This window comes from Tachysurus fulvidraco, chromosome 20, assembly GCF_022655615.1.
Source record: "Tachysurus fulvidraco isolate hzauxx_2018 chromosome 20, HZAU_PFXX_2.0, whole genome shotgun sequence".
In the NCBI taxonomy this organism is placed as follows: Eukaryota; Metazoa; Chordata; class Actinopteri; order Siluriformes; family Bagridae; genus Tachysurus; species Tachysurus fulvidraco.
The window spans coordinates 11429500-11456695 of NC_062537.1; the positions used below are offsets into that span (position 1 = coordinate 11429500).

Below are 27196 nucleotides of genomic sequence, written 5' to 3' on the forward strand. Positions count from 1 at the left end.
CTGATTTGACTTGGATGTAATACCACATGATGCTGACATCATCTCACCTTTGCAATGGCTGTGGTTATAAGTGTCAGTACATAGTGCTGCTCTAGTAAGTAGCGTTGACACTGGAACATTCATTCCTAGCAGATCGCTTGGTGTTCGAGAGAGATGGATTTGAAACAGCGAGAGTTGAAAGTTAGAATTACACTTACAATTGAAGGAGGTGACTTTTTCATTATGATGCTTCTTCTTTGGACATTTGTTGGTAAGATTTCTACATCATATACAAACAAAAGTAATTGAAAAACCATCTGTCACATTTAACCTTTTAAAAACATTTCTACAAAGTTAAAAGAAGAGCATGATACCAACATTTAAAGCTTTATGTCAGAAGTTGATCGTGAAAATTGAGCTACAACTGACATTGTTTTGCAGGCAGGGGGGTTGATGGTGAGACAGTGACTGGAGTGTTACATGAGCGAGTGGAGCTTCGAGGACGTTATGGACACAATCCAGATGTGGAAGAAGTGGACTGGGCTAGCTATACTGTAAATTCAACAAAAAAATTGCTATATAGCGTTATTAAGGCAGGAAATGCTACATGCTTTTATCGCTGCCAAAATATTTCATTTAATTTAGAGAATATGAGTCTTATTTTGGATCATATCACAAAGAAAGATGAAGGCAATTATGAGGAGAAAACCATCTTTAAAAATAAGACCATTCTATATTTTAATATCACATTATCTGTACCATGTGAGTACCGTATTTCACCTGTGCTGCTATTACTGTACCTATATGATTACAATTCTTGGCAGCTGACTTATCTATTATAAACATACTTTTATATTTCCCATATAGATTTGGATCCAAGGATTCTAGCCGTATCAAAAGTCAATGTCTCTTGTATCTCTGGCTCTCTGACCCTGAATTGTGAGACCAGCGGGAAGTTTAAGCAGCTGCAGTGGTTTAGAAATGGCCTTCCGTTGCCTGATGACCAGAGATTCTCCCTCAGTGATAACAACAAGACCATGGTGTTGTCCAACCTGACCAGTTCAGACTGTGGCAACTACACCTGCCAAGTATCAGATGCACACGGAACATCAGCAGCGCATGTTATTGTCAGCGGTAAGATATTTGTGTATTTGTTATAAAGTGCTAAAGCTGAATTCCATGTGCTATATGTATACTGTGATCAACATGATACATCAGTATGAGTAAGAGTAATTTGTTTTTTAACAGTACTGGTGTTGTGAGTTTGTCATAATAACTCCGGTAACAGCTAATAAGAGCTAATTCAAAAACAAGCTATGATAAAAATAAGCCTCAGGCTTAATCTGCATAGCTGGGTCCTTAACAGCAATAACATTATTTAGTCATTTATGATGATAATGATGATGATGGTGATAATGATTATTATTAGTGGTAGTAAGTTCTTAATTATCTTTAAGTGTTTTATACAGGTTTTGTATTATCTGCTCATTCCATTGATACCACTAACTCCTTCCTAAAGAGAAAATATAAATTTAACTAAAAAATGTTGTAATACTTACCATACTTTATTTATTTTTTCTATTTTGAATCTAGAAAATGCTTGTCCGCAGGAGAGTTTTTCTAAACACATCCTGTTCACTGCTGGATTGTCACTCATCTGTCTTCTAGTTTTGAGCATCTCTTTAATCCTCCTCTGCAAATATTATGGTAAATATTGCATTTTTAGGAACATTTCATAAACCCTTTATAGTTATCACCCAAACTCTTATTAGCTTGCTTCTATTAACAAATACAAAATATAAACAAATATAAAAGATTTACAACAAATATACTCACATTACCAATGCCAAAGATTTTGAGGTGAAAAAAAAACACCATCAGGTGATTTAGAACCAGGTTATTTTAGTAAATCTCATTTAATGCTGTCTTTATTATTATTATTATTATTATTATTATTATTATTATTATTATTATTATTAACTCCACTGACTTTGGTTCATGGATGAAAAAAAATCACCACATGTTTGTTTAAACCTTAAAACTAATGGAATGAATGAATAAAATGAAACATCTACTTGACAGGAGAATCAGAGGAAGGTCATTCCTGTTAAACAGATTTTTAAACAAATACATTATCTGATTCTGATTAATCTCTTCTGTGACCTTTTTTGTTTTACTTTAGATCGTAGAAAAATAAAAAATGCTTCAATTGAAGGTAGGAATATCTCCAGCATTTTAGACATAAAGTATCTTGTAGCCTTTTAAAAGTCATCTAACTTTCTTTTGCTTTTTACAGAACCTGTTTACCATGAGCCCATGTCTTTTCAGGTAAAAGGATAAAAAATACTGGGAAATTCAAGACAAAAATTTTACATGTAAACAAAACATGAAATAATTTTGACTGATTCATGTATTGTGCACAATCATCAGCAAGAAGCTGTTACTCCGGCTGTGAAGCCTTTGTTAGTTGTCTACCAGGACTTCATAAAGTCAGAAGACTCCCATCAATATGAAGACTTTATCTACTCCAGTATCCCAGATGTTAAGGATTAACTTCATCCCTCACAATCGTCGAGCAGCAAGCTCCAGAAAACTTGACCTAAAGGAATGAACTCAGTTCTTTGTACCTTAAGTGGCCTTCTATAGACTGTAGTATCATCTTAGTAACTAACCTTTTTTTTCTCTTTGTATTATATATTTAATGAATATTCTGAAGCTTGAAGAGGTTGGTTTTTAACATGACCATAAGACAAATGTATTTAAAAGTAAAAATCATTAAAGAACAATTTCTTTTGTTTGGTTGTATGACACTTTTGTCAGTGTATTATCATCACTCATGTGCTCCCAGTGGGACAGCCTATTATTCCTTTACCAGCCTCATCTATCACATCAGGAGTACACTTTTCCTGGTCATGTGCTTTTGGCATCTGTTATTACCCTGGAGCCGGTAGAAGGAAGTGATTCATGATATTCATGAGCCAGTGAAAAGAACCCACTTTAGCAGCATAAGACTTTCATTTGCTCAGCTGCAGACTATCTTTTGTGCATTTCTTTGATTCCTGCATGGGCTGAAAGGATCCGTGTTGGTTCTCCCACACTTCTGAATAGTCATTGTATTTGCCACTGTACTTCAATATTCTGATGTGGAAGGGTCAACAGCCATGGACTTTGTTACATAGCAACCTGAATGATAGCCCTGACTATAAAACCACTGCCTTACAAAGCTGATCAAGAAAATGTTCATGAGCCACCAGAGCAGATCGGTCCTATACGCGCACTACGAAAGATGTGTAGGGCCCTGCAAATTACCCAAGGCCTGCCATGTGCGTTATTATGTGTTTATATGTGCATGCACAAAATAAAAAGCTTTTACGTAGGGCTGGGCAATTACTCGAATTACATTTTTCCAGGTCGATTATTTCGATTACGTTCCCAGTAAAATCACTACCGCATGTGGAGTCACGTGATCCCGCTCCGTTACGTTATTCTGCCGACATGTCGAGCATGGAGAGCTTAAACACTCCGACAACTGGGCAACAAGAGCAGCTTGTATCAAAGAGAAACGCAGTCTCCGTTGTTTGGACACATTTTGGCTTCGGTAAGGTTAACATCGAACAAAATGAAGTCAATTCGCGATCACATTCGCGAAGTCAAATCGCGATCACATTTTTCTAAAACTGCGCAGGACGGTGGAGCCATTCTTGAGCCTTACTTTGCACTACATTGACGACGATTGGAAGCTGAGTCAAAGATGCCTTGAGACGGCATATTTTCCAGCCGATCACACAGCAGATATGATTGCGCAAGGTCTGAAAGATATGCTTTCCGAATGGGACCTCGCGGAAGAAAAACTTTCAGCCATTACGACAGACAACGAGAAATGCACTGTTTAAAATATTATTTACAGGATATACAAGAGTTATTTTATTTAGAAGAGATACTGCTTATTTTCTACTTTTAATATGAAAAACATTGAAAATAATTTATTTTGTTTCCAAAAGTGCGAGTTATTTATTTTTACTTTTTTTTTTATAAGAACAAAGTGACTGTTCGTTGTAGGCAATGTGTGCTTTAATTTCAGTTGTTCAAGATTGATGTTCAATAAATAATCATAGATAGTAGATAGTGTGTGTTTCCTTCAATTATTTTAAAATCAAGTAATGCACCCTTCATTCAAAAATCTCACTTGTAATATGTGAGCATATTTACTAAACAAAACTTGTCAGTGAACTATGAGGGCAAAACAATAAAAAAAAATCGTTCATTAATCGTAATCGAGTTAAAATGTTCAATTAATCGAGATTTTGATTTTAGGCCAAATCGCCCAGCCCTACTTTCACGTGCAGTCTAGTACCATAAATAGCATGATACCTCTCCTCATCACAGGCGCACATCATTTTAAACCAAGACAGTGATTATGTATTGACTATACTGTATATTGATTTTAAAATGTTGATTAGCTGGGCATTCTGTCTGGTCAATATGGATGCACATCCCTCATTAATATTAGCCATTAGTATGAAGTATTGCTCTAATAGAGCATACAATAAAAGTGACATGCTATGTCAATCCATTTTAGCTTTTATTCAATCACAGTATATGCATTTTCTATATACAGAATAAAGTTTTCACAGTTTTAAATGCAAAATCCTAATATGAGGAATGTAATTTTTAATAACAATGTTTATTTTTGATATCAGGAATTACATTTTCACTAGCACAAATGAAATCATGATAACAGAAATGAAATTAAATTTTTGATTGCGTTTTCACTGGTTAAATATTGCAAGAGCCAAGTAAATTATAAATAGAATTTTATATTTGAAAATGTATAAATTACCATCTGAGGGAGCAAGTTTAATGTGCCAAATGAAGCTTATAAAATGAATAATAATGAATGAATAAAATTATCTATAACTTACAGGTGCTATGCTTAAGTTTGTAAGTAGAGGGGATACTGAGTCATCAGCCAGTACAGCCACAGCTGATCCACATCCAGCCTTAGGCAGCACTAGCCCAGAATCAGTACAGACAGCTACAGCAGACCCAGTGCAAATATCTTCAGCCAGTACTTGCATAGCCTCTTTGCAGCCAACTTCAGGAAATATCAACACAGACCCAACTTCAACTTGTTCTACCACAACCCTATGTGAAGTACAGGCAGTCAGTACTAGCACAACTAGTGTGCAGCTACTGTAGCATCAGATCAAAGCAGATCAGAGCCTAGTAGAACAGTAGCTGCTCCACCAAATGACCAAGGAGAACGTGGCTCCCAGTCTTAACAGACTTTGTCCCAGTCTTAACAGACTTATTTCAGAGACTGCTGTAAAAGATTCCCAGGAGATGGCTTTTATACTCTATTAAAAACAATGCTGTGTGTTGTTTTTGCTGTAAGCGCTTTTATACAAAAGACTACAAAATAATGAAGGAAGGTGTGAAAGACTGGTCAAATATCAATGCCATTCTGAAACCATGATGGTAGCCGTGAACACACACATATGGTTAAGTGGAGAGAACTTGATTTGTGCCTAAATCTGGGACAGACACTTGACCAGATGCATTCTTTTTGCCATTTTGGAGGCAGAAAAAAATAGATGGTGGGATCTCCTTACATGTTTAATAAGTATAACCCAGCATTTAGGGGTTTATCAGTTAAACTCTTCCAACCAGATAATAGAAACTTCCTAAAAGTTGAATCACTGGCTAAATTTGACCCCGTTATGAAAAATAATCTGAGCAGACTTTAAGATGGAGTAACGCATGCTCATTATATCTTATATTAGTTTGTGAGTGAGAAGATTATGGAAACAATAGTTGCTCAAATACGAGAGTCAAGTACTTCTTCATTATCTTGTCATCTTAGATAAGCTGAATGAGCTGAAGGTCCCATTTGAAGATTGCAGAGGGCAAGCATTCGATAATGGGGCCAACATGAAGGGCAAGCACCAAAGGGGAACAAACCAGACTGCTAAAAAAAATCCCAGAGCTGCATTCGTCCCATGTGGAGCACATACCCTAAACATTGTCATTGTTGATGGATGTGCAAAAGCTCCTCATCTTTGTTCAGCTGGCACACAAAGATGTGTTTTTAAGACTCACGTGAACAGAACAATGAAGTCATGGAATGACACAGGATGGGAGAGTAGGCTCAAAAGGGTTCATGCAATCAGGCATCAGGCTTCTCATGTTCGGGAAGAATTACCCGTCGGGAGGAAGTAAGACAGACGATCAACGATCCTGTGGCCAACGTGGAGGCGCAAGCACTTGCAGAGGAATCTAGCCTCGCTTATTAGTTAACTAATCTTATCTGTGCATTAACTTGGCTAAACATTTTGCAAGCTCGTCATAAATGTAGTTTGGTAATCATCAAGTACTATAATCACTTTCAACTTATTAATATTTTACACTGTAAATCTAAAAAGTCAACCAACTATTCACAAATAGTTCTTCAGAGACCCCCAAGAAGAACTAATTATTTAAGAACTATTAATTATTTTGCATTAATTGGTCAATCTGTACCAGAAATAATCATGCAGAATAGCAGATAAAGAACAGTCCTCCTCAAATTAATAGGAAATGAAAATAAATAACACTAATATTTTTTGAAAAGTCATTTAAAAAAGTATTATTTACCAAGTTGTTAAAATGGACTAATATCATGTTTTATATACTGAAGTTGATACTAACTAGTGATTTACTTGTCTTTCAGTATTATTATAATTAATCATTATTATCGTCATAACATTCAAATTTTTTAGTGAAATCAAGCAAAATGCCAGTGTAGCTTGTCTCAGATGAAGTGACACTCACTTATTGATAGGAACTACTCTGGGATTTTGCTTGATGGCAATGTAAGGTAAGTGTGTTTCTTCGTTAATAGTATTTTGCTTTAAAAATGCTAGGGCTATAAGCTAGGCTAAGCTAAGCTAATCTGAGTTTGCACTTTGTCCACAGATAGATGGTGAATAGCAAATGACAAAGAGTGCACACTGCTACTACTTTACCTCTCATATGATATGATGCAGATATACACTATTGAATTTTATATATAATTGTTTATGTCTCCCTCCAGTAGGGTGACCAGATCAGTTTTCAGAAAAGAGGACACTGTGGACAGGAAGCAGACGGACACATACAACAGTGGGTGGAAGGCTCGGGATGGGGTTCGGGGTGTAAATACTTGACAATTGTGTTCCCAACCATGAAACTATGTTATTGAACTTTAATACATAAAGTAATAACATCCTTTCCATTCAACTTTTGGCCCTCAAAAATAGAATAATAACAAACAAAATAAAATGCTTTTAACACCTTTTACATGACACTAAGTAAAATTTAGAAATCAGTTACAAAAAATAAACTGTACAATTACAGTCAAAAATCATTTCAGTCTTCCTTATGTTCTCTGGTATAATTTACTGAAGATCAAATCTTTCCCAATAGTCCCTGATTACAATCAAGTAGACATGAATGTCTTTGCAAGCTATGTGTTGAAAGTTGTGTGGACAAAAGCCCCTTAAGTGACTTAACAGACAAGTGATTCTTTTCCTTTTTCCACTGGCTTTGCATCAGTGAAAAAACACTCTTTACATTTGCGTTGTGAGAAGGAATAGCAAACAAAAACTGTGCAATCTTCAGTAGCTTTGAATGAAAATCTATGCTTTTGGACCTCTTCTTGTGTGCTTGCAGATCACTGAGATCTCTATCACTGTTACACCTTTCTATGAATTTCTTCAGGTTGATTGTGTATATAATAGTGTAAATTAAACACACATGAGTAAGTGCATGCCCTGATGCCCGATGACGCACAGTCTCCCCATGACCCGAGCTAGTTCGGATAAGTGGTAGAAAATGAGTGAGTGAGTGAGTGAGTGAGTGAGTAAGTGCATGTGCCAGAGGTCAATTTCATTGAACACATCTTCAAAAAATATTTTGGTCATGGAGGGTGTTTTTTTCCTGTGACAAAAAGAATGCTTTCAATAATGCCATCTCGTCTTGCTGTGAGAAAGGAGACTTCTGTATTCAACATCAACAAATTCACAGTACTCCTTCACATTCTCTGTGCACACAGTGTAGATACGAAAGTATCAATATATTTTGAAGATGATGTTCTCAATATCGACATCTAGTGTGTCTGCTCTGTAATGAACACAACTGTTCAAGACGTGTGCTGGACAGCCCACACCATTCAATGACTTGTTCTGCAATGACCTCTTTAAGTTTGCAAAAGATGGAATGCAGTAGGATGAATTGATAGAACACCGGATTAGCAGTTGTCACCTGTAAACCCAATACATTAAAAAAAAATAAATAAAATAAAATCCCTTTCTTTTCCATTGTTTCAGCTGACTCATTTGGGGTGTTTTTAACTTCAACTAAAGTATGTTGTATGCCACCATTCTTCCAGTCAAAATACTGAATAAGCAGAATGAATATTTTCACAGCACCATGATTGCTTCCATCAGTAGAAAGACCACAATAAGGTTTGTCTCCCAGTGCTTTTAAAGCTATGTTGACCGAATGTGAATGTGTCAGGGAAAGCCTTTATAAACATCTAAAAAAGAAACAGTTTGTTGTTCTATAGCTATTGTGATGCTTTTTGGTGTGGAATGCAAAAACCTTTTCCACAGCATTAACAGCATTGTCTGTTTTACCAGGTCTCACAAAATAGTCAGTTAATTTACCTGACGAGTGGCCTCCTTTAACTGCAGTATTGTGGAGATTATGTGGGATTCTAGGTAAAACTGAAGAACTGGAAAAGGGGGAACAGTTGTCATTGGTCAGTTTCCTGGGTGACAAACAATAGAAATTGTTTCAGCGAGGTAACAGCAACAAATAACAGTTATGCAGAAAAACAGTAATTGTTCTAAAAAAAAGAAAAACGTGCATGTTTAGATTAGTTTTATTTGTAGGTGGTTATATTTAATGAATTGTGTAAACAGTGTTTCCCCGTGATGTTCCTCAGATTGAGGTCACATTTGACATTGATGCCAATGGCATTAAGTCTCTGCTGTTGGCAAGAGCACTGGCAAAGAGAACAATATCACCATCACAACATCTGCCCTTGATTTGTGTGTTATATAGTAAAATCTTGCAGGATTTCACGTCAGGTGATTATCACGCATCCTGAATCACTGATCATGGATCATAAACAGTGGTTCCTGGGTTCACGGTGAGATCAACACACGTTTGATGAAATCACGTGACGTGACGTATTTTTGGTAAGCGCTCCGAATCAATGATTCGAATCTTCAGGAAACATTCAATGTTTCGAATGTGTCCATCACCAGTCAGTGTTATCTCGGTACATATTCCGCAATGGACAACAGAGACACAGAACATGGATATGTATACAGGACTAATGATGATAAAAAGAGAAACGTGAAACCTGATTCAGACTCCTTAGACTCAGACACTGAGAGTTTGGTGCAGGACAAAGCTCACCACAGAGAGCTTCAGATGCGCATACTGAACGGTGTTGGTGAAAGCAGCTCCTCTTATGATGACAACATCGAGAGATCAGAGCATGAAGAGGACTTTGCCTTTGACCCAAACCCTGCTATCACTGAAACATTTGCAGAGCAAAACATCAACTATTCAAGGTAGACTAACTAATCTAATGGGCCCTGTACATTATCTGTTTAGTACCCTGTAGCCTTCAGAATTAGCTGACTGTTATAGGGAAACCTCTGATAATTAGTAACTACTTAACTGACCCTTCCTTAACAAGGATATAGAACAATAGACCTTGTATGCAGTGGGTTCACAAATCTATCAGAAAAAATTAATCAGTTGGCTTAATTGTGAATAGATGTAAAATTTAAAATGGAACACACACACACACACACACACACACACACACACACACACACACACACACACACACACACACACACACACACACACACACTGTATGGATGTATTTATATGCTTATATGTCTGTCTCCCTACAGGGCATATGATCCGTCAGATTATGACCAACTTCTTGTCACGTCAGATACCAAAGAACTTTTCCAGTACATCACACGGTAAGCTGTATGAACGTTCCTGAACAGTATGATATATTCCACAGACACTGTGGTTCTGAAATGATGAACATTATTTAAACACTGAAATATAGGTTCAGACATTTTTTCTATAATCTAACATGAAAATGAATAAATATGCAATAGTCTCTTCCTCTTCTATCTTTTTCAGATACACACCACAGACCATTGAATTGGACCATAAGCTGAAGCCTTTTATTCCTGACTTCATTCCAGCTGTAGGTGACATTGATGCTTTCCTCAAAGTGAGTGGATACTACAATTACTACTACTACTACTACTACTACTACTACTACTAATTAAACGAATGTAAACATTATATGTTTGTATGGCAATTTATATGTAGTGTGTGTGTGTATATATAGATTTAAAAAAGAAATGTACGTGGATTTCTGTTAAAATGATTCGTTTATGTGGTAAGGTTCCTCGTCCGGATGGGAAGGTGGATGGTCTGGGCTTGCTGGTGTTGGATGAACCATGTGCTAAGCAATCTGACCTAACTGTGCTCTCCCTGTGGCTTTCTGAGAACAGTAAACAACACAATGTCACTGTGAGGACACAATCTGAAAAACAGTGCAGACTGTTTCGTATATACAGAAGCATTATTTAGAGAAGCTAGTTTGTGCTGTATAGTGTACATTGTGCAGTGTAAGTAATAATTCCTCCCCTCTGCCAAAAGACAGAACAAAAATATCTTCTTTTATAGGAAGTGAAAGTGAAGAGTATTGAGAACCCACAGAAGAACCCAAAAGCTATAGATAACTGGATAGAAAGCATCAGTGAACTACATCGCTCCAAACCACCAGCTACAGTACATTACACCAGGTACAAACACTAGCACACAGTGATTTATAACTTGCAGAAACTCACTGTGAATTCTAACATATATTTACATATATTACACACAATACTTAATACACAAGCTGAAACAAACACTGTACCACACAAACTGGTTCAGCTCCATATACAGATTTCTAAGTGTAGCTCAAGAAAGAAAACAAATAAATAAAATGATTTGACAAATGATTTTCTGCATGTCTTCCTCAGACCCATGCCAGACATTGATACCCTGATGCAGGAATGGCCACCTGAGTTTGAAGAGCTTTTGGGCAAGGTTTGTTTTAAAACAATTTAATTCATGTGTAGAACCTAATTCTATGTATACTGTTTACATGAATGTTAAAATCTAAGACTACCTGTTTACAAATCTTGCCAGTTCACACCAGTCAAAATACTGTAGGATAAATCCTATCTATTTGTGCTTTCTCTCTCTCTCACAGGTGAACCTCCCCACAGCAGATATTAATTGTGACCTGGCAGAGTACATTGACATAATTTGTGGTTAGTTAAACTCTTTTAGTCCCTATTTTATTTTTTTAAGGATCATCACTGTAATATAATTTTAATAGAGGACTTTCTATAGGTATCTTGGACATTCCAGTGTACAAGAACCGAATCCAGTCTCTCCACGTCCTGTTCATACTTTATACTGAATTCAAAAACTCCCAGGTTTGTTTTAATTTTTTGGCCTTCTCGTGCTCCTCTCTGAAATGTCTGACATGTCTGACAGTGAGATCTGTTATTACTCTGGTGTGGGAAGGAGTTACTACAATTTAAAGTGGGTTTTAGTGTAATTCCTTTTTGTTGTCTACCTAAACACAGATTGAAATCACAATACAGTCCTCAGTACAATATTATATTATCTTTCTACAAGTTCTGTAGCTTAACTGCTTAAGAAGACTTTCCTAAGTAACAGTGACACATAGCCTCCAGAACTAACAACTATAGAGGAAATGTTCGTAGAAAAAATATCTGATTAACTTATTATTTCCTGTGAAATGTGACGTGTATGTGTGGAACACCAGTTTTGCATCACAGCTGATGAGACTACATGACTGAGTATTTCTCAATCTTGTCTCTAGCACTTTAAGTATTCGACAGAGGGCCGCAAGTCCAACATGTCACAAATTCAACATATTGCTACTACAGAAGCAGAGACACTCACACTAGAGTGATCTTTTTGTCTGTCTCTTATTCCCTCTTTCACTCTCACTCTCACTCTCTCTCTCTCTCACACACACACACACACACACACACACACACACACACACACACACACACACACACACACACACACACACACACACACACACACACACACCAGCATATACTGTATGAATTCACAAAGTTTATGAAAGCGCCAATGAGTCACATGTCACTCCACTCCCCCTCTTTCCTTTACTTCTGTAAGCAGTATGCACCTCTCAAGTTTGTCATTTTTTTATTAAGAAAATGTCTGTATATATTACATTTCTATGAAATGGATGTATAGCTACAGTTTCTTTATTCTGTGATTTTGCAATAAAGACTTTTCCCCCTCAGACTGTGACACACTTCTCTTTTATCTGATTTGACTTGTATGTAATACCACATGATGCTGACATCATCTCACTTTTGAAATGGCTGTGGTTATAAGTGTCAGTACATAGTGCTGCTCTAGTAAGTAGCGTTGACACTAGAACATTCATTCCTAGCAGATCGCTTGGTGTTCAGGGGCGAAATGGATTTGAAACAATAGAGAAGCGAGTTAGAATTACACTTACAATGCCAGGAGGTGACTTTTTCATTATGATGCTTCTTCTTTGGACATTTGTTGGTAAGATTTTTACATCATATGCAAACAAAATAATTTGATAACATCTGTCACATTTTTAACCATTTAAAATCATTTCTATAAAGTTAAAAGATGAGCACAATACCAACATTTAAAGCTTTATGTCAGAACTTGATCATGAAAACGAGCTACAACTGACATTGTTTTGCAGGCAGGGGGGTTGATGGTGAGACAGTGACTGGAGTGTTACATGAGCGAGTGGAGCTTCGAGGACGTTATGGACAAAATCCAGATGTGGAATCTGTGGAATGGGCTAGCTATACTGTAAATTCAACAAAGAAAGTGTTATATAGCGTTATTAAGGCAGGAAATGTTACATGCTTTTATCGCTGCCAAAATATTTCATTTAATTTAGAGAATATGAGTCTTATTTTGGATCATATCACAAAGGAAGATGAAGGCAATTATGAGGAGAAAACTCTCTTTAAAAATAAGACCATTCTATATTTTAATATCACATTATCTGTACCATGTGAGTACCGTATTTCACCTGTACTGCTATTAATGTACCTATATGATTACAATTCTGTAATACCTATACGATTACAATTAATCTGACTTATCCATTATAAACAAACTTTTATATTTCCCACATAGATTTGGAGCCAAAGATTCTATCTGTATCAAAAGTCAATTTCTTTTGTTCATCTGGCTCTCTGACCCTCATTTGTGAGACCAGCGGGAAGTTTAAGCAGCTGCAGTGGTTCAAAAATGCCCGTTCGTTGCCCGATGACCAGAGATTCTCCCTCAGTGATAACAACAAGACCATGGTGTTGTCCAACCTGACCAGTTCAGACTGTGGGAACTACACCTGCCAAGTATCAAATGCAAACGGAACATCAGCAGCGCATGTTATTGTCAGCGGTAAGATATTTGTGTATTTGTTATAAAGTGCTAAAGGTGAATTCAGTCCTTGTGCAGGTGCTATATGTATATATGTATATTGTGATCAACATGATACATCAGTATAAGTAAGAGTTATTTGTTTTGTAACAGTACTGGTGTTGTGAATTGATTGTGAGTTTGTAATAATAACTCAGGTAACAGCTAATAAGAGCTAATTCATTGCAAGAGATAATTCATTGCAATTTAGCCATAACTATCAAAGATAGCAAGCAAAAAACTGTCTTGTGTTATGTTTGGTAAATTTTATTTTAATAGTTTTCATTATTATCAACAACAACAGTATTGCTCACACTGGATGTGGCATTGCATCGTCGTCTGTTGACAGATGGCCCAGTGCTATTTTAAATCTGAATATTCTGAAGTTACATTAAGCCTCGAAGGAAAAGAATACTAGTCAAGCAAAGGGAATTTGTGTCAAATGACACTGTAGGTATCAGATAACAAAGCTGATTTTTTTTCTAATTTGGTTAGAATGTTAAAAAATATCAAGCAGAATATTCATTCACACCTCACTTCAATCTTGTTCAAACCAAACCTATGCCCTGGTGTGATTAAACAATAAACTCAAACGACATTTTAAAGTAACGAGCTATAACAAATAAGCCTCAGTCTTAATCTACATACTGTAGCTGGCTCCTTAACAGCAATAACAACATTTGGTCATTTATGATGATGATGATGATGATGATGATGATGATAATGTTTCTTCTTAATATTATTGTTAGCAGTAAGCTCTTAATTATTGTTAAGTGCTTTATACAGGTTTTCGTATTGTCTATACATTTGTTTGTATTGTATCCATTGATACCACTAACTCTTTCCTGAAGAGAAAATATAAATTTAACTAGAAAATGTTGTAGTACTTACCATATGACTTTATTTATTTTTTATATTTTGATTCTAGAAAATGCTTGTCCGCAGGAGAGTTCTACTGTTCCTCAACAAATCCTGTTCTCTGCTGGATTGTCGCTCATCTGTCTTCTTGTTTTGTGCATCTCTTTAATTTGCCTCGGCATATATTATGGTAAATATGGCATTATAGGAACATTTCATAAACACTTTCTAGTTATAACCCAAACTCTTATTAGCTTGCTTATAAAATCTTTTAACCACAAACAAATATACATAAATTACAACAGATATACTGACATTACCAATGGTTTTGAACGGAAAAAGCCCATTAGTTTTAGAACCAGGTTAGTTTAGTAAACCTCATTGAATGCTGTCAAGTCATTATTATTATTATTATTAACTCCACTCATTTTGGTTTATGGGTGAAAAAACCCTTAAACATTAAACCTTAAAACTAATAGAATGAATGAATAAAATTCTACTTGACAGGAGAATCAGAGGGAGGTTAAACACAATTTTAAATAAATACATTAGCTGAAATAAAATGAAGATACCCCACTCAGCACATTCTGATTCTGATTAATCTCTTTGGGTGATTCTTTTTGTTTTACTTCAGATCGTAGAAAAATAAAAAATGCTTCAAATGAAGGTAGGAATATCTCCAGTATTTTACACATAAAGTGTCTTGTAGCCAGCTCTTTTTAAGTGATCTTACTCTCTTTTGCTTTTCACAGAACCTCTTTACCAAGAGCCCACGTCTTTTCAGGTAAAAGAATAAAAAATACTGTGAAATCAGAGACAAAAGTTTTGCATGTAACCAAAATGTGAAGTAATTTTGACTGTTTCATGTATTGTGCACAATCATCAGCCAGAAGCTGTTACTCCAGCTGTGGAGCCTTTGTTAGTTGTCTACCAGGACTTCAGAAAGCCAGAAGAGCCCACGTCTTTTCAGGTAAAAGGATAAAAATACTGTGAAATCAGAGACAAAAGTTTTACATGTAACCTAAATGTGAAGTAATTTTGACTGATTCATGTATTGTGCACAATTATCAGCCAGAAGCTGTTACTCCAGCTGTGGAGCCTTTGTTAGTTGTCTACCAGGACTTCATAAAGCCAGAAGACTCCCATCAGTCTGAAGACTTTGGCTACTCCACCATCCCAGATGTTAAGGAGAAAATTCAGCCCTCACAATCGTCAAGCAGCAAGCTACCGAAAACATGACCTAACGGGATGAACGTGTTGCTTTGTACAGTGTAAAAAGTTGAGCTCAGTTCTGTGGCCTTCTATGGACTGCAGTTTCTCTGTGTGAACTCAAAATAACTCAGAAGATTCATCTTTTTCATTTTTTTTTAAGAAGAAGGAGGCAAAAATTGATTTCATATTTCATATTGCATTATATATTCAATGAATATTTGGACTTTTGAAGAGTTTTGACTAGTTTCTCTGGTTTAACCAGAATACATGCATTTAAAAGTAAAAATCATAAAGGAATAATATCTTTTGTTTGGTTAGTAACAGCTGGAACAATTTTCAAAGATTGTGGCTGTACAAACTATCTGCCGTTCTTATTTATCATATAACATGTACATTTACTGTAGTAGTTTTTTTTCCTTTCCTCCACTTTTGTCAGTGTTTTATCGTCACTCATGTGCTCCCAGTGGGACAGCTTGGCATTCCTTTGCCAGCCTCATCTATCACATCAGGAGTATCACATTGGAAGGTACACCAAGTGTACACCAGGAAGGTCATGTACTTTTGGCATCTGTTATTACCCTGGAGCTGGTAGAAGAGCTAGCTGCAGACAACTTCTTGTGCATTTCTGTGATTCCTACATTTACAGCATTTGGCTGACACCTTTATCTAGAGCGACTTACCTTTTATAAAACTGAGCAATTGAGGGTTAAGGGCCTTACCAGCAGACACAGTTGTTGGACCTGGGATTTGAGCTTGCATTTTTCTGATCTGTAAGCCAACACACTAACCAGTGAGCAGGCACATCCACATTGTACACAGCATGTAAGGATCTGTGTTAGTTCTCCTACACCTCTTAACAGCCACTGTTTCAATATTCTGATGTAGAATGGTCAATGGCCATGGACCTCATCACATAGCGACTGGAATGATATCCCTGGCTGGAAAACCACTGCTTTACAAAGCTGATCATGAAAATATTCAGGCGCCACAGGAGCTGACAGGAGAAGTCTGTCGTGAATTGAGGAATACAAAAACATGCATGATGAAATTAGATAAAATTACAGAAGATGAAATCATAGAAGTGTGTTATTTCAACATTTCAACATAACCTCCTCAATGGATTTACCTTCAGTGTCCTGGATATAAGCAAGACTTAAATACATGTATGCAAATTCAGGGGTAAGACTTTTATTTTTAATAAGGCACAAAAATACACACATTTTCTTTTCAAGCCTGTTCTAACCAGTATGATGACTATATTATATGAGATTAATCTGTAAACCAGTTTCAACTGCACTTGTAAAGACGTCGCATGTTAGTTGTGTAGGAACAAATGTCAAACAAAAGTAAATCACTGGAAAAGATCAGGCTGGAAACTGTTGCAGAGGTGTTAGAAAAACACTTAAAAATTACAAACCTCCCACACCTGCTTTGCTATTCATGCCATTTATACTGTACCATTAAAAATTATCACTGACCTAAGATATAAGGTTTGAGCAACTTTTTCAAGCAATTTGCCAGACACCTATGAGGACGTTTGTCTTTGTTTACTAACTTGTGAAATAATAGACATTATTGTCACTTCTGAAATAATGTGTTGGATTTCTGCCATAGAGTTCTTGGTTCAACTAATTGTAATTGTAATTTCTTTTTAAAGTGCTATTTATATTGGTGGCTTGGCCTTAGTGTTTTTGCTAGTTAGAGTAGCTTTCTTTTGTTTTAATGTCTGCTTTTTTTTAATTTTTTTTATTTTTTATTATACTGTATTGTTGGTTGTATGTAACTTTTAAATTAAGTGTTTTGTATGACTGCTTGTGAAGCATCTTGACCAACGTCTGTGGTATAATGTGTGCTATATAAATAATAGAAAGAAAGACAGACGAAAGATAGACAGATATATAGAAAGATTTATTTTGTTGCAGTTTTTTTTATTGACGCTGTATGTTTGTTTATAGATCAGTGAAATAATGCACAAAGGTAATAAAATGAGCATCATATTAGTTTTCAGAGAAGGAGGAAGTCAAAAGTTCTTTATCAGTTATTTATGCAGTCGAAATCCTGTAGGTGGTGAAACGTTTGAGACTTGAGATGGTGATTATTTAAAATGGGTCAGCTGTCAAAACTTGACATTTATTCCCAGTATGGCAACATAAGACAACCACTTTACTACTTTTGACACTTTTAAGTGTAATTTATTATTTGTTACTAATTTTGATCGATTCAATTTGACCCCTATGTCTTGAAATATTTAAAAAGTCTGTTGAAATAAAGAGTGTCATCAGTTCAACTTATTGCTTATTGTTTTTTTTATTTGCCGATCTCATTTTTTATATATATTTATCAGCTCATTTGTATTGTTTTAAAATACTCTGTTGCTGCAATAATGCTTTGCAATGCAAAATTGCAAAGATTTTAATCGATTAATTAGTACATTTCTGTGTTGAATTCAGAGGCAGCATTTGTTCTTCCTGTGGTTTGAGGGTTTCCTCTGGAGACTTCAGTATTTTCCTTCGGTACAAACGTATGCTGAGCGACATATTTAAATTTTCTGTACTCTAAGAATGAGTGTGTGAGTGTGTGTGATTGTACGCTGTGACTAAAGTCTGAGTGTGGGCAGCAATATAGATGGGAGGGTGAGTGCAGAGAAGCAGAGAGAAAGCACACAAAGTGTGGACACAAAACACTTAGTCAGTTTGCGTGGAAAAGTCCCACCAAATCTTTAATTTACATTAGTAGACATGAGTGGAGTGGCTTCATATATGCCTAAAGCAAAGGTTTATTGTGATTTTTCAAAGCAATTGGGGTACATACTGCAACAGGATGCAAAGGACATGTTCTTCCTTTTCATTTTTTTACTTTGAAAATATAAATACAAAAAGAACAAAAGTCTTTCTATAATAACACATGTCAGTGATAACATGATGTGTGCTTTAACCCATGGAATAAAACAAATCCAAAACAAATGTACAATGAAGTGAAGAGGAGCATGAGATGTTTCAAGAAAAAAAAGGTGCTGGGCAGGAACTTGTTTCCAGTATGTATAAAGTGCTAATGGAACATTATATACAACATTGCACATTAGTAGGCATGAAAGATGAAAGGGGGAAGTGTAATTCTATTTGAATTAAGTACAGTACTTTAGTGTGCTAAAGAAGATCAGGAGAAAAACAAAAGGCTGTATTTATAACCAATTTTAACATGTTGCCCTTTGGGTTTTGGTTTTGATCAGTAATTACGCCCTATGTGGCAACCCTGAGAAAAAAATACAGCTCAATTTCTGTCAGGTGTTTATTACAGAGACTGTTTTAGGGGAAAGACAGAGGGAGCACCATAGTGCTGCAGGAACCCTCTCTCCAGTGCACACTGTCTGTAAACCATCCCAAAGGAAATCAGCTAATTATTTGACAAACTCTTGAAATGAGATGATGAAACAGGATACAATAATGTGATGCACAACATAAAAGCACAGGGTCTGGATACACTGGAGTGACAGACATCTGTTGTGGCAGCTATCTGAATCACAAGCGGCTCCATTCTGACAACGATAACAAATTTAGATTGGTATTATGCAAATTATTGCTTTGTCTCGAGTGTGTTAGGCTTGCCTCAGTGAATGGCCTCCTGGCAGGCATTTTTTGTAAGACTCCTGACAATGAAGTTCCTCTTCCAGTGTATTCAGCCCTTAAAAATATGAACAATTACAATTTTTAAGAACAAGATGCTGCATAAAAACAAGGTAATTTGGGAAAATGTACTTTATATTGTATTCTATTTGGAAGGACATGGACCATTTGGAGACCATGATTATGGTGGTGCTTTCTGCTTTCTCACATTCGCTCAGCATTCTCACATCATTCACCACACACATTTGAATTATAATGAAATCCAGCAAAAATGCTGTCAATCTGAGCAACATGTAAAAAATTCCCTCTTAGTCAAAAACCATCATTCATCTTTAAGGCAAGTGGTGACCAATAAATCAGTAGGCCTTTGTACAACACACTGTATGCCAGCAATAACACTGCAACTATATGATTTCTTGCTCTGCACACATTGTCTTTAATCTTTGTGGTTTAGACTTTCCGCTAGAAAACTCCTAGTTCTCAGAAGGGTAAAGGGCACATAGTGTACAAAAAAGGTGTGCAAGACCATGTGCCTTTTCCGAATTTAAATGCACGCTTACTCACTCACACACAAACACACACACACACACACACACACACACACACACAACTGCCGTGTACCTTTTTTAAACCTCTGAATTAAGCCTCTTTTTATGATGTTTTGTTAGAGATGTCTAAAGGAAACAGGAACTTGACTATGAAAGTGCACCAACCACAGTAACAAAACAGAACTGTTCCTCCTTCGGCTACTATTTTTTCACCATTTAACCGGAACAAGAATTTCGAAATTTCGACAGCTCTAAATGTCTGCATTTCATTGCTTACATTTTACATTCAGAACAGCGTGAGTTTGATCTGGAAAAAGTATTGGTCACCACCATGCATTACCACAGACACACACACACACACACACACACACACACACACACACACACACACACACACACACACACACACACACACACACACACACACACACACACACACACACACACACACACACACACACACACACACACACACACACACACACACACACCCACCCACACCACAGGCTTAATGAAGTCACAGAGGATGCACAACAGCCTCAACCATTTCTACTTCTATTTACTCCACTATATCTTACACCAATATAAGCTTTTTCAAAAGTGTGTTTTTTTAAACAAAGTTAAACATATTTATAAATAGTTCTGTTCTGTTGTGACCTATATCAATATAAATAGCAAAATATAGAGTCATATACTGATTTATATAGTGCCTATACCTAGCTGTATCCCTTTTTACAGTTCACACAAATTAAAGCATCGTTCAACTTTTTCTGAAAGTTCCATAGCTACGTGGACAATTTGAAATTAAATCAAGAAAATTAATAAATAAAGGGGACAACATAAAACAAAAATTAATACAAAAATCACTGTAAAAATAAGGAATAACGGAATGCATAGATCCAAATAGGGTGAGATGTAGAGCACTGCAGAGACAGCTGACGGTGGGGAGAAGGTCCTGCAGGGCAGCAGCCGCCAGGAAGCGAGCAAAACTGATATCATTTGAGATGTCGGCGGTGGTGTGGAGATCATCCATCAGTCCTGACCCTGTCTGCTCCGTCCTTCCTCTTCAAACTCCAACCGCGATTAACACGAACAAAACAGCCAGTGTACATTTTTGATGAATCTGATCATTTTTTTCTCTTCATGAAAAATACTAACCAATATATACAACCAGTCCCATTGTTTCGAGGCCAAAAAAATGTCTCCAACACTGTGTGGTGTACATTCAGAAACATTCATATTGAAATTGAAAATAAAATTGCAACATAACAGATAAACAAACAAACAACAAACAAATGAAATTATATTCACTAGAATTATCAATAAGAAACATTACCATAATAATTTATCATATGTTACAAATGATGTCTATGTTTTTTTTGTTTGTTTGTTTGTTTTTGTTTTGTTCATTTTTGCAGTCCAGAGGTCCCTGGCAGGGGAGTTTGTTCCTTATAGTTTCTCTTTGGAGGGAATCCAGATGTAAGGTCCTGACTGCTCCTCTATTACCATCTTACACTGAGTGTAAATATCCTCCAAAGTGTCTACTTGCACCAGTGCTATGTGTGACAGAGAAAAACAAACACAAGAAAAAGTTCATTTGCCAAATATATTTCTTTCACACTTTAATGAAACCTCCTCTATGTGCAAAACAAGTTCAACAAAAGTGAATATAGCATAACGCATTTAGTATTTAAATCCATTTTAATTCATTAACACAATTTTATAAGCACAGAAAACTGTATAATCAGCTGAAAATTGTGTTTCTAAAATTCCTAAAGAAAGAAAACCTAGTCCTAAAGGAAGCAATATCTTAGTTTAATTATACGCCTTAAGCCTGAATAAAAAAATCAAACCCAGTTGTAATATTGTAGCATATCTTTATGAAATTTAGACAATTGGATATTTTTTTGCTTCATCTTCATTCACTAATCATTTATTTATTTATTTATTTATTTATTTATTTATTTATTTACAATTTAATAGTTAGGTAGGTCGATTCCCAAATGACATATGTTGACACATGAAGTTGTTAAGTAGTGTATTTAATTAAACTGAAGTTTTGCTAGAAATCATTTTACATGTACCACCAATTTCAGGATATCTTGTCTGTTTGCTTTTTAATGTTTTAGTTTTATATTATAAATTAAATTTAAAAAATAAGTGAAATTAAGGATGACATGAACCTCTAATTCCTGCTTCAAACGTCTTGAGAGTCATAGTAGGTGTCTAAATACACCATGATCATTACAGTAAATAAATATGTTAGTTTTTCTTTCTTTCTTTCTTTCTTTCTTTCTTTCTTTCTTTCTTTCTTTCTTTCTTTCTTTCTTTCTTTCTTTCTTTCTTTCTTTCTTTCTGTGGACTGCATGAATAATTAGTTGCAATTATCCAATTATCCATTACCCTTTTTTCATGCAGTAATGGAATAACAGCAGAAACAATATTGAATTTAATAAATTTAATGACACTAATAAATGCATTTATTAGTAATGCATGTTCCTTCAGTAAAAAAGCAGTAACCTTACACACCCCCTTACACACCCCCATTTTCTTTTTTTCTGAGTGTGTCTGCGGTATTCCTGCAGCTGTTAACTGTGATTGGCGATTGGCTTTAAATTCTACAGATATATATATATATATATATATATATGTGTGTGTGTGTGTGTGTGTGTGTGTGTGTGTGTGTGTATTTTTATTCTGTGATGTGTTATCTCAGTGGTTGGGCTGTGGTGGTTAACCTAGAAACAACAGACTGTATGTAGTATATATTGCTAGACTATATTCAGTGTTCCAGCAGAAATTAGAATGTATATATTTATTGTATCTGTTGCCCTTTTGCAGTGCCTGAAGTGTTTTTGGAGATTCAGAGCACCCAGTTACCTGTAAAGTACTGGCCAAACTCTTGTTCCAGCTTCATGGCCCGGTCATACGTCTTCTTAGCCTGTTCTTCTGTTAACCTCTTGTTCATCTCCCTGGAAAGACATGACTTATTAATTCACAACACACGGATAACAAAATGACCTGCGCTTTCAAACAGTATAATGCTACAAAATGCTTGACAACAGTAAGCTTACATTAATGATTCAATGGATTTAGGCTTTATAAAGATGGCAATGGGGTAGAGTTGTGCTGCTTGTAGCCTCTTAATGGCATTTCCTGATACGTCAAGTATGCAGTGCTTTCCCTGTAAAACAAACAAGGAAACAGAAATCATAAAGAGTATTTGAATTTCAGCACAGGACTTAACACCTAAAAAAAGCTGCAAAAGTGCATAAACTATGCATTCAAAATGCTAGATTGGCAAAGTGTGCTCTAAGTGCAAAGGAAATGCCACAGAAGCATTTACACTTTGCCCTAGCTGTTTTTATTTAACTGTTTCTACTTCCTTACAAAAGAACTTGCTAAATTTTTCCAGTGTGCAAATGCATTGCTACAATGTAAAGCTATATTTCAGCTTTTCCGCACTAACCCTCTCAGCCACGTATCTAACTGACTGGACGCTGGTCCCATACAGGTTGTCATTGTACTGTCCGGCCTCGATGAACTTGTGCTCTTGTATGTCCTTCTCCATTTGCTCTCGCGAGGTGACGAAGTGATAATCTCGCCCGTCAACTTCATAATCTCGCTTTCCTCTTGTAGTATCTGAATTACATCGGAACAAACCATGTAAGTCCAAATCCAACTACACTGGAAGTAAAATGTGCAAATACAATCCATATTCAATTACTAAAACAATCATACTTCCCTTACAACTAACACACAGTAGTTTACGTTACAGTTTATACTCTGCTGTGTCTTGCTCAGTTATTTGATAGTAAATGTTCTTCACTTTTTCCTTTTAATAGGTTTGCATGATGTCAGTGTATGAGGATACAGAGAGTTGCTAACGTCTACCTACAGGCAACAAGATAAAAAATTGCAGTCTAAATTAAACATCAATAAACTTGCTGTTTATAGATGAGCTCTTTTCACACTTACCCATTTGCCCTGAACTGTTATCCGCTTTTTAGAAGATTTTAAAAATGAACAACAATAATTAAATTTAAAAAACACATGCAAATGGTTAAACAAAACAAAAAAAACAAAACAGAACACAAACACAAAACAAGAACATAAATGAAAAAGACACAACATACCGACTGCCACACAAATGAGAGATTTAGCCATAAGAGATGTTTTTCTGCAATAGTGTGCTGCTAGAAAGTGGATTAACATTCACCACTCTATTAAATTAGTATATGTTGAAATATCAGCTTCAATAATGATGTCAAAAATGAAAAACAAAAAACCTGAATCAGACATACATGGGTAAGAATTTCTGATACACAGTAACTGACAAATGTAAATGTGGGCAATAATATTCTAAACATAAAAAGAAATACAGCTAATATAGCATGATGTTATAAAAACATTGAGAAAATTAAGTGTTTTTATGAAACTACTTTGTATGTGTGTGTGGGGGGGCGGGGTGGGGTGGGGGGGTTATTTATTAAGTACACTTACGTGGAACACATGAGCCAAACTTGTCTGGGAATTCAGAAATCAGATCATCATTAATTCTGTCCTTCATGGGCCCCAGAATGATCACAGGTCTGGCATAGTGGACTGTTTTCAGTGCAAAAGAAGAACCATGCACTACTGTTATTACACACTTTAAATAAAGACCAATACGACAAAACTTCTATTGCAACGGTTGTTAACTGACAGTGGTGTTTCATGCTGGGTCATGGTCTGTAGGTTTAAAGAAGCCATCGCTTACTTTCTTGCCGAATCACAGGCTCGTAGGAGAGAATCACATCCTCTTGGCTTCCTAGAGAGTGAGAGAGAAAGAGAGAGAGATAGAGAGATAAAGTGGTAGAGAGACAGGAACTCCCATATGCTAAGATGCAAGATAAACCAGGTCTGTTTTCACACCTTATTCTGTGTGTGTGTGTGTGCGTGTGTGTGTGTGTGTGTGTGTGTGTGTGTGTGTGTGTGTGTGTGTGTGTGTGTGTGTGTGTGTGTGTGTGAGATTGTGTTTGAGGAAGCAGTTGTATCAGTGAATAAGCAGCTTCAGTAAACAAACATTTGTAAACAAATTACTGAATGTGGAACATCATTGAAAGCTAGTGGGCAAGGACAATAGTTAAAATTACATTAAAAAGGTAAACACTAATTTAATATATAACAGACATGTTACACAATCAGCAATAAAACCGAAGTCTGTAGACAGTGACAGCACAAAACAGAGTTCTGCATCTATTTGGATGCAGATTTCCATTAAGTAGTGCAATGCTTAGCTATGTCTGGCCACTCAGAAATACTGCTAAAGCTAGCATCTCCATATTTTGAATTTCTGACTGCTTGAACTGCACCAGCAATGCCTGCTGTATCTTTGTGCTGTGCTCAGCATATCAGTGAAGGTATGTTCTGCTATATCTGAATCTGCTATATCTGAATAACTTCCTGATAACGATTATAATTATAATGAATTATAGAATGAGATGAATGAATAAGAGGGAGAAAATTTCAGAGTGCAAGCAAAACAGGGAAACAACAGAAATAAGGCATGAATCAATAAAAGCGACACAACGATCTTATAATGAGTAGCTCCAGTGTTCGTATTTTACCATTACATATTGGTCTAAAAATATTCATGTCAGATGATGGATGAAAACCTCATACACCACCAGAATAAATAAGACCGCATCCTGTTCATATGCCCATGTCTTTGTGTCTTCCTTGTATTCAAGACTATAATAGCTTTCAGTCACTTACTCTGTGAAAACCTGTTTAGACATGATGATGGATCCAGTATATAATCTAACTGTTTATTTCACAAAATAAGTTACAAGGCAATTTGCAACGAAATAAGATAGAAGTAATCAGGCTAACAAAATCATGTGGTTCTACTGATGATGCTTCACGCCCTTCAAGCTAAGAATCATACAGTATAAGAGTTTCATTATTGAACCAGATCCAATCAGAGAGACAGAAGAAAGAAGACTTGGCTCTAAGAAGGAGTGGGCTTCTAAATAGGCACTGGAAACCCCACAAGTGCCTGTCATCCTTTTCCACCACCTGTCTTTACAATGTCTCCTCTTCACTGTTCTCTGAAAATACCCAGAGCCCAAACCATCTTATTCAACACCTGTGTTTCCTTTATATTAGAACTTTCAAAACAGCATTCTGTGTATGAAAAGGTTTATGAAATGAAATCTCAAATAGCACTAATAAGCCATAAAGGAACAATATATGCTGTGAAATGAACCGATACATGAAATAGTTTTTAGGATAACTTTCTGGAGCTCTAAATCTCTTGATGGACTGCCTGTGGTCCTACACTCGCCCACTGAAACATAAGAATGATTAGAAGAAAAAATTATATGGTAACTACTTCTCTGCTGTGCATCTCAGATATTAATATATAAGGGATATTAGAAAAAACATCAGAGATCAACCTAATCTCTGCCTTCAGCATCTAAATATACAACATGCTGCATAATGTGATGAATTTTCCCACATTTTGTAGTGTTACAACTTAAAAATTAAATGGGATTCTATGACATAAATCTACACAAAATTGCCCAGAGACTGAAATGTAGCAAATCTTTGCAGAAGTGTTTATATATGAAAAACTTTGAAAGAAATTTTGGATTGCATAAGTATTCACCCACATGGCTGAAAAAGCTGTAAATTACTTCTGGTGCAACTAGTTACCATCAGAAGACACATAATTAGTTGAATGAAGTCCACCTGCATGCAATTAACATGTCACGTGATCTCTGAATAAATACATCTGCTCCTTTAAGGTCCCAGAGTTTGTTAGAGAACAGACCAAAACAAATCATAGCTCATAAAGACCAAGAAGCCTTAAAACAAGTTCAGGACAAAGTAGAGGAAAAGGCATCAACCAGGGTTTGGTTATAAATACCTCAAACTTTGAACATTCTGAAGAGCACAATTACATTTTTATTTATATACCATTAAAATTAAAGTGAAAATCAAATGTCCACCAAATGTCAGTGACTTAAAAGGATGGTCTTAGGCAAAGATGCAACTAAGAAGCTAATGAGACCTGACACTCTACAAGGCTGGGCTTTATGAAATAATGGCAGGAAGAAAGCCATTAATGAATAAAATCCATATGAAATGCAATTTAGAGTCTCATAAATTATGTACTCATGGTTTTCTGGTCTGATCTGGCCAAAATGGAATTTTTAGCCTTAGCACAAAGAATTAGATTAGGCAAAAACCCAACATTATTTATATCAATAAGAGAAGACCATCCCCACAGTAATACATGGTGCAGGCAGAATCAGGTTATGGCCATGCGTTTGATCAGAATAGATTGGGAAATTGTTCAGGTTTGAGGGCAAGAGGAAGGAATTCAAA

The 27196-nt window shown here is 36.0% G+C and overlaps 3 protein-coding genes across 36 annotated transcripts in view; 2 read left to right on the forward strand and 1 right to left on the reverse strand.

Annotated features, from left to right (window-relative positions):
- The first annotated feature begins 9 nt into the window (after positions 1–9).
- On the forward strand, positions 10–17938 carry LOC113645274 (hepatocyte cell adhesion molecule-like). Of its 4 annotated transcripts, none has more exons than XM_047804720.1 (8): positions 10–250; positions 421–741; positions 847–1113; positions 1573–1686; positions 15074–15106; positions 15192–15223; positions 15326–15409; positions 15511–17938. In XM_047804720.1, exons 1-8 carry the CDS (start codon positions 154–156, stop codon positions 15676–15678), a joined length of 1116 nt encoding a protein of 371 aa, XP_047660676.1. In that variant the 5' UTR covers positions 10–153; the 3' UTR covers positions 15679–17938. The 4 variants fall into 4 exon arrangements, with proteins under 4 accessions (XP_047660676.1, XP_027006597.2, XP_047660677.1 ...); XM_047804721.1 differs by lacking the exons at positions 10–250; positions 421–741; positions 847–1113; positions 1573–1686 and adding exons at positions 12485–12681; positions 12851–13171; positions 13297–13563; positions 14510–14629; XM_027150796.2 differs by lacking the exons at positions 15074–15106; positions 15192–15223; positions 15326–15409; positions 15511–17938 and adding exons at positions 2162–2194; positions 2276–2307; positions 2410–2774 and having other exon boundaries at positions 45–250.
- Positions 9201–12406, forward strand: LOC113645251 (intraflagellar transport protein 46 homolog). 2 transcript variants are annotated; one of them, XM_047804724.1, is made up of 9 exons: positions 9202–9581; positions 9933–10007; positions 10177–10270; positions 10447–10575; positions 10732–10850; positions 11073–11139; positions 11306–11366; positions 11449–11534; positions 11948–12406. In XM_047804724.1, the coding sequence occupies exons 1-9, from the start codon at positions 9298–9300 to the stop codon at positions 12038–12040; spliced, it is 1008 nt and encodes a 335-aa protein (XP_047660680.1). In that variant the 5' UTR covers positions 9202–9297; the 3' UTR covers positions 12041–12406. The 2 variants fall into 2 exon arrangements, with proteins under 2 accessions (XP_047660679.1, XP_047660680.1); XM_047804723.1 differs by having other exon boundaries at positions 9201–9581; positions 11449–12406.
- A 2148-nt stretch (positions 17939–20086) lies between the features above and the next one.
- The window catches only part of dlg2 (discs, large homolog 2 (Drosophila)), a 196739-nt gene continuing 189629 nt past the window's right edge, over positions 20087–27196 (reverse strand). For all 30 annotated transcript variants that reach the window (XM_047804700.1, XM_027150703.2, XM_047804718.1 and 27 more), the window contains 6 exons: positions 24582–24632; positions 24326–24427; positions 23292–23464; positions 22897–23006; positions 22703–22794; positions 20087–21378 (listed from right to left, as the gene is read on the reverse strand). In XM_047804700.1, coding sequence (XP_047660656.1) covers positions 21272–21378; positions 22703–22794; positions 22897–23006; positions 23292–23464; positions 24326–24427; positions 24582–24632 — 635 coding nt within the window. In that variant the 3' untranslated portion in view covers positions 20087–21271. The remainder of the gene's footprint in view (positions 21379–22702; positions 22795–22896; positions 23007–23291; positions 23465–24325; positions 24428–24581; positions 24633–27196) is intronic.